This window comes from Hyposmocoma kahamanoa, unplaced genomic scaffold (genome assembly GCF_003589595.1).
Source record: "Hyposmocoma kahamanoa isolate Upper Pololo Valley unplaced genomic scaffold, ASM358959v1 224, whole genome shotgun sequence".
Taxonomy (NCBI): Eukaryota; Metazoa; Arthropoda; class Insecta; order Lepidoptera; family Cosmopterigidae; genus Hyposmocoma; species Hyposmocoma kahamanoa.
Window position 1 is genome coordinate 583,167 of NW_020653743.1, and position 11,747 is coordinate 594,913.

Sequence of the window (11,747 nt, forward strand, 5' to 3'; positions counted from 1 at the left end):
TCATTTATCTCTTAGTTTGCCACCCTTAGAAGTGGAATATTTTCATCAAAAAATGGGACCACTTCTGAGGCACCCTCTTTCCAACAAAAAAAGAATCATCAAAATCGGGTCACATGTGAGTTATCGCGTAATATACATACAAAACATACAGTCGAATTAAGAACCTCTTCCTTTTTTTGAAGTCGGTTAATAAATAGAAGAGTTATAAAATTGTATCATCTTCGTATTATAAAGGTACTTTTGACGTATAATCATATATGGGTTTATTAGACCACTGTCTTTAGTTCTAAGTTTAAATTTTGGGCATACAAAAAAAGAAAAATTATATTCAGTTGATGATGTAGTTTCGCGGGTTTTATTCGAGGCACAGGTATTGAATAGAACTTCCTCATGCACCCTGACAGTTTTTGTAAATTCTGCCAACGCGATGCGACGAACGAAAAATTAAAAAATAAAATAATCAACATAATACGTCTGAAAAGAACGATCTACTATAAATGACTAATTAATGCAATGTAATGTTCCATAATAACATGAAATTTTTAAAACAATAATAGTTTCATTTACGCTTGTTTTCAATTGCGCTCATACGCAAAATACAGTAAATAATTTTCCAGATTATTTTTGAGTTTGTTTTGTACCACATGGCATTTAAATTTAAATAAATATCGTTACTAATGTGCCATCCTACTTAATGTAGCTATTTTGTACCATTTTGTTACGTATTATTACAATAAACAAAGTTATAATTATTTGTTTTATTTCATTTTGAGGCGAGAATGAATAGATTCCTTACAGACAAACACTTTTCCTCCTCGATTGCGCCTAAACTTGCCACTCCGAGAGATCAAGATCAAACGCTCCTGCAGGAGAAGATTTATTGATTTGGGAATCAACGATTATTCCCTATAAATTTGGCAATTAGGAAAAAAAACGTGAAGTTCATCCTCCTTCAGATTCAGGGGAGATTAGCAATGAGTAAATACGTAACTACCACCACTGCTGAGGTATCCCCATTTCCAACAAAATAAACCGGCTAACAAATATCGGAGTGATTGCGTAATATACCAACAAGTAGAATTTAGAACCACTTTCTTTTTTAAAGTCGGTTAAAAATAAATCAACAACAATTTTGTAAATTAACTTTTATTGACTACTTAAGTATCACAGATTAAAAATATGGTTGCTTAATACAAATACATAGTTTAGAAATGTCTTTTCTTATTATGAATAATAAAATAATTAAAATAATTTACGCAACATGTACATTATTTTTACCACTGCGGAATTTCTCTTCTATTTCTTGAAGACTTTTACCTTTTGTCTCTGGTAGAATAAAGTACAGAATAACGGTACCTACAAGGGCTATGATTCCATAGATAAGGAACGTCACCACTTCCCCAAGGTTGGTCATCATACCTGGAGCGGTTTTTACTACAATAAAGAAGGAGGCAAAAGTTGTAGCCGAACTTATGCCAGAACCTAACCCTCTAACTCTAGTAGGAAACACTTCACCACACATAATCCACGGTAATGGCACAAAACCTATCGATATAGCTGTAATATAAATCAGAAGGCAAGATAATGGCAACCACGACATATTAGTTTCTGCACCTTCAGTTGCGTAAAGGTATGTGGACAAGCCAACCATGGAAAGAGCTGTAAAAATACCACTTATAAAACATAATGGTCTTCTTCCATATAATTTACAAATAACACAGGCTACAACAGACATGACAACTCTTAGTGAGTCTATCACTAACATGGCCACGTAATGGTCCATGCCTTTGCCGACAGCCTTTTCAACTATTTCTATAGAATAAAATGCTACAGCATTCACACCAGAAAATTGGCAAGTTATAAAGAAAACTATCATTATAAACAATGGCTTCATTAACTCTGGGCTTTTCAAACTAACAAGCTTTTCTTTCCAAGTCATTTTGGCTTCAGAATCTATGGCCTTTTGTTTGTCAACTAAACCTTTGAGTTCAATTTTGGCTGCTTCGTCATAACCTCTTAACCAGTGGAAAGATTTGACACCTTCCTCGGTTTGTCCTTTAGAAATCAGCCAAGTAGGGCTTTCAGGGACTAGCATAAGTAGGCCCACAGATAATACAGGGAAAATGCAGCAAATTGTGGCAGTCCATTGCCAAGTCATAAATGTTCCAATGATGTGAGCTACAAGTATGCCTACGGCGATAGCCAAGGACACCCCTGCAAGGAAGAAGCCTCTATATTTCGGATCCGAAGTTTCTCCAATGTAAACCGGACCTAATGGACCCAGTAATCCGACGCAAAGTCCAGTAAAAAATCTCCCAAGAAGCATAAGAGATAAATCCTTGGCGCAGGCGATCAGGATCCAACCGAGGAGGAATGGAGCAGCGACCATGTAGTGCGAGGTCTTGCGTCCAAATTTTTCCATCATCCATCCGGAGATAAGACATCCCGGAGCCATCGGCAGGGCTGCCATTGCGGCTGTAATTGAAAATGAAATATTATTAAAATCGAGTTCAATGATTGTTGAGGATAGGTTGATAGATGTAGCTGATCACATCCATCATAAACATTGTTATAACTGCTTACAATTGCTTGTAAATTTATAATTTTCCTTATTTTAACACAATATAACAATGTTAACGAATAAATTGAATAAGTTAGTGGTTAGGTACAATAAATATACATAGGGTGTAACGAAAATGTACGACTGTATGTCAGTTTTTCGCAATTTTTTTGCAACTTGTATGATTGATTATCTTGGGATTTGTCAAAACATTGCACCCGCAAATTATGTCACGATAATGTTAAAAATGTAATGTCTTTAATATGATTGCTATGGCAATGCAACGGTTCTGAGCGGACGAGGGCGGGGTGATGTTGGAGAGGGAGCGCAGTTACAACCCATAGATATTTCGATCGGGTATAGTACGGTACGCGAAACTTGCGTTTCAAAAGATAGTTGATGAGTAAGCAACTTTATAAGTTTTTTACAGGTGCGCTGACATCGAATAAACCCGATACAAACATCTGTAACAAACACATGAAGAAATTTGTGGCCTGTTCTGACTCGGTCTGTAACTCGGGTAGTTATGAGCGGTACCCCAGCATGGCAACAGATACTGGTTGGAATTCAGTCAGACCGAAAGATCCTTTCTTTGTGTTCGGGTACTCAATATCATTTTCCAATTGGTTCGAATTTAAAATATAATACAAAACAATACAATACAAAAATTCTTTATTGTACATCAAAAAAGGAAACAAATACAATACAATTAAATTAAAAATGAGCGGTGGTACAATGGGCGGTCTTATCGCTTTAAGCGATTTCTGCCAGACAACCTTTGGATGGAACGAATTTAGAAAATTTCATTTCCCAATTTGGTCCTGGAATCGAACCCGGGACCTCCTTATCCAGCGCCCACGGTATAAACCGTTAAGCCACCGAGGTCGTCAAATCAAGTCGTTATTAATTAACCACGAAAATATTGCGAAGAAACCAATACGGTGGACAAGTTTAATCTTTCGAATAACAACGACGAAACTGCTTTGAGTAATAATAATAACGCACACACTCACACACTCAACATAGCCTCGCACTAGGGAAACCCTGTGTCGCGGGTGCCATGGACACACACATAGACAACCACAAATTACACCCAAACTCACGAGAGAAATAAATGTAGGCCATACAAATATTTCTCCCGGCCCGGGAATCGAACCCGGGGACCTCTGCGTGGCAGTCCGGTATGGTAACCGTTCGGCCACGGAGGCAGTTGTAATCATGGCGGAATGTGACCTAAATCATCTTTGGAGGAGACCAGTGTCCAACAATATAAAGATGTACTCCATATAGGGTGCAAATTGTACAGACGCTGTATACTTTCCGCAATATTATTTTGTTTTCAACAGTAAATTTTCCTGTCAAAATATTGTGGGCAAAAGCTAATAACGGAACCTCTGTTTTCTGGCTTGGGTTAACTGCATTGCTAAGTGAGTAGCACCGTCATTAAACTAGGCTAAAAATACAGCTACTCATTACGACTGATTGACGGCGCCGTGGTCAGCGCTGGCGCAGGACCTCGCTAGACCAGACCAGTCTTGAAATTTCCGTAAAATTTGGAACTGTGATTGACTAACCTAGACCAAGTTATTTAGATATTCAGCATTGAACATTCGTGAGAAAAAGTTTTAATATGATACAATGATACGTGTAATTAATTACAAACAATATGTGCTTTGAAAATGGAAGCGAGTCCTTGACTGCAATTGGAGAGATTATGTGTGTACATGTAGTTAATTTTTAATAATAAAAAACATGACATTTCTAATTTATAAACATGAAGTAATAGTTGTTACAAAATAATCGACCGTTTTGAGAGTTAAGAAAGACAATGTAACTTTGAATGAAATCAAGGACACAATACACAAAGAACTGTGAGATTATTGCTTTAAAAAAATTTCACATTTAATTTCATTTCCGCACTATATTATACAATATTATTCTTTTTTGTTCAAAATTGGGGGTATTTAAATAGTAGACTCATTCAAATTTGAAAGAGATAGTCAACCCTTAAAGGTAGAAAAATGGTGTATGAATTTCAGGCACTTTCTGTTAATTGATTTCAATAAACATGGCACATAGATGTAATTCCAATGAAAGGAAAATGTTATGGTCACCTAGAGCTGATCTGATGATGGAAATGGCAGGCTGATGAGAGGAACTCCTCGACAGTGTACAGCAGCCACCTAGTTACGTTGCGATGACAGGTGTCAAAACGGGCTTATTAGATTGTGACAGCTATAATATCGAAAACAGGCTCGTTTCCTTTTTAAATCAACTTCGATTTTTGTAAAAACTTCTAAGCATATTTTTTTATAAAAACTAACAAAGAAACACAATTACAGAGTCTAAAGAACAATATATACATGGAGTTCTACTTTAGCTACAAACAAATATCACACCAAAGCAAGATCATCTTACATTGGTGACAATTTTAACTTATAATATTTTTTTTATGAAAGAACAAGCAAGTTGTAATTATTTTATTTTACAATGAGCCCGCTGACAGATAATGAAATAAGTGCATAAAAGTCAAATGTCATTTGTGGCCATTTACATTTGAGATAGGTCTACAACAACACAGTTCCACTGTTATGTTACTACTGGGAATGTGTACCATATCTGACGCTCAGGGGAAGTTGTAATCAGTGATTTGATGAAGTCATGATGGATGTATAAGAATTCCTCTTTTATCAAATTTCTGTTAACTTGGATGTCATCCAACGTTAAGTAAGTTACGTCTACATTACCTATTTGACCAATACATATTTGCAAAGAGCACACTTTACTTGCGTAACGATGCTTATGCTTCTTAAGTTTATCTGGTTCGGGAACTTATCAGGTATAATTTGTTTTGTTTGATACCTAAGTTTATTATATTAACAATTGGATTTTTTTAATTTATAACAATTGAAATTAGCTTAGTAAAACGACTTACTAGAATTAGCAAAGTTAGTATCTAAAGATCTAGTGAGATCATTATACTCATGCCTGATTTAGTTATGGTAACTTGTGGGGAAATAGCACAGATGCCTTGAAGTTATTCACTTTGCGGAAGAAATGTATTAGAATCCTAGAATAGTAAATAGAAAGTTGTAAACCGCACTTCATAAAATTTAAAATTCTTTACAAATATGTCAAAAAATATCAACAACATTTCACTTAGGCGAAGGACACCTACTACTACATTGACAGACATAAAAATAGAGTCGCACTACCTAGGTCGAAATTACAAATTATGTACCATCTAGAACCTTATGTAACAGTTGTTAAAATTTACAACAGAATTCCTAAGGATATATCATCCCAGATGCAATGAAATTTATTCACCAAACAACTAAAGGCTCATTTGCTAGAAAAATTTTACTACAGTTTGAAGCAATTTTTTGAAGAATGACCAACCTTATCAAAATTAATGTATATATTTTCAATGCGGCGCTCTAACAGGGTCATGTTGATTCTGTTTTAATTTTAAGAGCATTATGTAAAACGTGATAGCAATAAATACTTTACTTTAATCTGGCACCGCATGCTTGAAGATGCTGGTTCGAATCCAGCCGGATCGAAGGAATTTTTCTTGGTTTTTGATCTTTGTATTAATAATTATAACAAACTAGTGGAGTAATTTCACAAAAAAAAAAAAATTGATTATCTTGGTATTCAATAAAAACTTAAAAATTCAGCATTTAATTTTTTTTTCATACGTTTTTGAATCGCAGTGACTACAGATTTGTATGGGAAAAATAATTTAATTCAACTTAAAATTGTTTAGTTACATGCGGAATAGTTTACGAACACGGGTCTTATGAGATAGGTAGTATAACTATGGCAAAACTGCAATATAATGCTTACCAATCCAAGAACCAGTGGTTTCATCATAAGGAATGGCACTCCCCGGCAGTCTTAATTGCGGCAGTAGAATACCGGAGTAGCCCGACGTCAGTCCAGCTGTGAACGTCAGCAGGATCGAAGCTGACGCTGCCAGGCTCTGGAATTTTGAAAAGATGGTTTTTTACATGTGTCCAAAAAACGTGACCACTGTTCTGCCCTTCTTATCATAACCATGGACCAATAACCCAAGAGGAATGCTAATCGTGATACAAGACAGTTATAGGCATTTAGTACCTATAAGTACACTAGATGTCGCCACGAGTATCAAATAGCTATTTCTGTAACTAATTTGTTTTACATTGACGAGCTGCAATTTTATTTTTATTTTATTTTATTTTAAAGATACACAAACAGAATGTAATCATCACAAGGTAACAGATACAGTTTGATGCATTAATAGCATAGACCACATTCCAAAAACAGTGTACACAGCATGATAAAATAAGTCTTAGTATTAGATTAGTGTAAAATTACAATCTCCAAATCCAAAACGAAGAAATTAATAAAAAAAAGAAATTAATAAATAAATTTAGTGATTTGTGCAAATAGTTAAAAATAATAGTAATAATAATATAACAGAACACAAAATGAACAAAAGCTGAAACTCTAGCGATACACGTAATTGCGTCTTGTATGAATTAATAATCAAATTAAAAATATCGAGATGAGCATTACCTTGCTTAAGTTCATCATAAGCTCGACACATTTTCACTATGGGGCAGAGGTATTATTTTTAAATACATTAAGACGAAAAATTCTCGGCACCCGGAGACGTACTTTGGCATTAAAATTAATTTGGCTTAAAAGATTGCCGATTGGGACAATCAATCATAGAATATATGATTTTATGTATGTAAATGAGCTCATTAAAATCTCGCCTTTATTTCAACGCAGAATTATATCATATTTATTATTATTATTAAAAAAAAAACATTTTTGTGACAGTCTGTATATCCATTTATATTCTTTTATAAAAGGTTATTACTTTATATTTAAAGCTTGGAACCACGCATTAAACCTGTACGATGGCAAGCATAAAACGAACAAGGCATATTATGTTCCTGGTCATTGACCTTAAACACTGATTGCAGCGTCTCGTTTACGATTTTCGAGCAATGTGGCAGTGACCGGCAGTTTTGTGCACTACGTAAAAGTGTGTCACTGATGCAGCGAAGCGTCTCCTCATCACGTGCCCTGAGTGCTGCTACTGAGGTACATATTACATATACTAGAATGGAATTAGCGAGGGATAGCACTGTTGGAGAACGGTGGTTTTTCAATGACGACGATTCTAATCAACGTAGCGGCATATACTTTAATTATAATTATAATGCCTAACTCTCGCTTGGAAGGAATATCGTGATGAAGTCGGGTAAGGTCCAAAATCCTTGTAAAGTCCACAACTTGGGCTAGCGTGGAGGATTATGACCTAAATTCTCTCTAAAGAGATCCGTGTTCGGCACTGGGACGTATCATACGTTGACGATGATTATGATGAAATTTACATATACTATTTCCACTTGAAACAGACACAGCGATTAGAGCTATCGACGTTGATAAAAAGGTCACTGGTTCGATTTTAATACGAACAATTTAAAAAAAATCTGTTCTCACTTGTTTTTAATGCGGGTGTTTTGTACACATACCATGAGTTGACCACAAGGCAATTTTCCATGCTAAATTGTAAACAATTTACAACCGCGTAAATTATAGCTATAACTGTCATTGGAAACTCGTGGTAAAGGCACTGATTAGCTCCAATGGACTTCGTTATTCTGGCACCCATAGTGCAGACAATTTCTTGCATTGAGACGAGTAGGTGATTAGTTTTATTATCTGGCACTGGCAGATGGTGAACCTCTAGAGGAAAGTTAATGGCGAAGAACTTACATTTGTAATAGAAGGCGCTTCAATATATTTAATAAGACGATAAGTGTAATTAGCAAAGCTATGAACACTTTTACCACCGCACATCACATATGCTGTCTACGCAAAACTCGGACATAAAATGATGCAGTGTGAGGAGTTGCATTGCGTAAATAACCAGAAGACTTACGTAAAGTTTTGCGTTAAAATCGCAAGCTGGACCGGTTACTTTAATTATATCTGTTTATTTCAATGAAAGAGAAAGAGCGAGTTTGTTACTATTATTACTTGACAACGTAATGCAGAATGCCGCCAACTTGTTTGTGACATGGTAACTAACGGAACCAAGTTAAACATATTTATATGGAAATTGCGTGAGATAGTAGTCCAGTGGGAATACGATTAAGAAGTCGTCGGTTCGTATGTCTGTGGCGGCATGTGCCTATGATTTTAATTTCTAACTTACAATATAGCAAAAAATCGTGATCTGCAAGTCGAAGACGGTTTACAACCCTTGGAACACATGTCCAGTCACCAATCCGCATTGGTTCAGCGTGGAGGATTATGGCTTAATCCACCTCCTTAAAATAATGGGTTGACAACGATAAAGCCGAAAGATATACCTCAACCAATGCACTCAAAATCAATCAACCAGAAGCCAAAACCTAGAAGCATTTGTACTATATAAAAAGAAACGAAAGTGACTCCACGTTCAATGTAATCAATTTTATCTAAACGTTGAGAGTGCTCAGAATATTGACCTACATAAATTATAAAAATCAACCGCACACTAATGTATTTAAGGTGCTCTTGCGATTGATACTGCTATCAATTGAAGAGTGCACTTATAGAACATCGATGGTGTTTGTCAAATGTGAAACTGATTATACAGATAAAATATAACTACTCTCGATGATTAGATTTGTCTGGCTCATTCAAAACCGACGGATTATGCCACAATCCTCCACATTATAGACTTCTTGGGACCTTTAAAGTTGTTTAATTAGTTTAAAGTATTGTTTGTTTGAACTGTCATTACCTGTTTCCAAATCGGCGAAAACCTAGCAACTGTGGTGGATTCAGGAAGTAGGCCAGTGTCGTTCCCATTCTTCTCATTTATAGTCAAGTCCGTCCCGGATTTCGACATCATGATATTTTGTACGTAATTATACATCTTCTCGTGGAGGTCTTCATTATTCGTTTCATCACCTTCATTGGTTGTTTTAAGTTCACTATTGGGTGTCTTACAGTCATCATTGATTGTCTTAGTTTCGTCAGTTGTTTGAGGTTCTTCATTGTTTGTTTTTGTTTCTCCGTTTTCTTTCAAGTTCTTTGTACTATCGTTTTGTTTATTCGATAGTTCGATTTCAGCCTCGTCTAGTTTTCTGTAATTGCCATAGTTCTCGTCTGTGGAGTAAGGTGTGGGTAAATCTTTGGCTTCAGCTGTTTGTGTTACATCTTCTTGCTTTTTTGTAGGAGTCTCTTCCATTCCGTTTCCTAGAAACAAAGATAATGGTGCTGTTATTAAAGAGACAATTACCATTTTAATCTAAGTATCCTATCCAAACGTTTTTACGGTTATGGTGACCACTTGGACTGCTATATGGTTTTAGTAGCTGTAGAACTCCTTGTGAAAAAGTTCGTAACTTTTGTCGCAATACTGCCACCATTCCTATTTTTGCCGTCAAGCAGAAATGTGAGCATTACTGCGTTCCGGTTTTGAATGGTAAGAGCGCTGGTGAAATTACAGCCACACGAGACTTGTCAACTTTATGTCTCAGGGTGATGGGTGCAGTGCCAGTGCCCCTCAGATCTTTGCGATTTAAAGCTCTGAGTTATACTGCAACTGTTATGGGCATACTGTCGCTTACCACCAGGCGTATGACTTGTATTCGTCCAGTCCCTTGGTATCTATAAAAAAAAGAAGATCGGCGCTGGTACACTGGAATGTAACTAATGTAGGCAATCTTCGCGGCGAAACCTCATACACATTGAGGGCGCGCAAGTATACCGCCAATAATTAACGGAAGAAGTTAATTAAAATAGGTGACAACTTAAAAATAGTCGAACAATGAAAATAAAAACTTAATTAAATTCTATATTTGACTGCATAATTGTACTGTTCGGAATGGGCACGCCATGTGTCATCGAACAATTTAACTAAAGTAACAAATTTTAAAACAAGTCATATTGAAATCTAGAATTGAACGTCATCGGAAAGCAAACTTTCTCCCAACCAGGATATTACTGACAACCACCAAGTGCAATAAGGATACAAAAGATACAGTAGATATGAAAGGAAGTCAGCCATTCGATGGTAGACATACGTATGTTTAACTTTCACTTAAACAATTTGAAGTGAACGCTGGATATGTATATGCATATATACATTTTGTAATCACACCGTGCTGACCCATTGAGGGTCGGAGATCACATCTCTACGAGTGATTGGTAAGTAATAAAAAAACACATTCGAAAGCTGATGCACTTTTAAATATTGTACAACTTGATACCTTTAAAATGTAAATAATATAATCACTTAACACTTTTTCTTCATAAGTTACAATAAATATATTTATTACAGTCTTGTAGACACCACCTTACTCATTCTACATACTACGTTGACTGAATAAAATCTATCTAGTTGTAACGTTATATAAAATAGAACGACAATGATTTACGTTTTAAATTGAGCATGTTATGCAAATATTGAATAAATAATTGTCTTATTTCATTCGTGAATAAGGAGCCGTATCATTTCTTATCTTATGATGTTGCTATTTCAACTATACTAATATTTGATGTTTCAAGTAAGTAGTGTTTATTGATGGTTTACATAGATCTTCTTCCTCCGTCATACAAATTTATTTACGTTTTCTTTGGTCAAGTTAAAATAATTGTTAAGTAGTAATTAAGTACATATTAATCAATAGTTAAATCGATGTTCTAGATTGCCTCGTCAAAACCTCCGGTGATTAGAAGACTGGTAGCTTCTTCTGCCAGAGAATAAGTTTAGTCGTAGTGAAAGAAGAAATGCCAGTTTCCACATTACGATGCCGATGAAGTTTCTTTTATATAAAGCATATTTAGTGTCATTATCGTCAGCCTATCGCATTCCACTGCTAGACATAGCTCTCCAAATGTGCGTCATTTCCCCTGATCCTTAGCTTGTCGCATCCATGTGCAGCCTTTGGCAGGCCAGCCAGATGGTGTCTTACACTTACACTATGTTTGCCGAGACGTGGTTTCCACCTCAAGAATTCATTTCTCCGATCGGTTATCGGTTCTTCTACAGATATGGCCAGACCGCTGCTATTTAGTATACTTTTATTCGATATTGGAAATGTTTGAAGGTTTGAGACCATATTTTTTTATTATAAAGTCTTTATTATATTATATTATATTATATTATATTATATTATATTATATTATA

General features: G+C 35.6%; 1 protein-coding gene across 1 annotated transcript in view; it reads right to left on the reverse strand.

The window, feature by feature from the left end:
- Positions 1-1,182: 1,182 nt before the first annotated feature.
- Positions 1,183-11,747, reverse strand: part of LOC113228162 (facilitated trehalose transporter Tret1-2 homolog) — a 54,381-nt gene continuing 43,816 nt past the window's right edge. The window contains exons 2-4 of the mRNA XM_026461382.1: positions 9,354-9,811; positions 6,410-6,545; positions 1,183-2,475 (exon numbers count right to left, since the gene is read on the reverse strand). Coding sequence (XP_026317167.1) covers positions 1,253-2,475; positions 6,410-6,545; positions 9,354-9,803 — 1,809 coding nt within the window. The 5' untranslated portion in view covers positions 9,804-9,811 and the 3' untranslated portion in view covers positions 1,183-1,252. The remainder of the gene's footprint in view (positions 2,476-6,409; positions 6,546-9,353; positions 9,812-11,747) is intronic.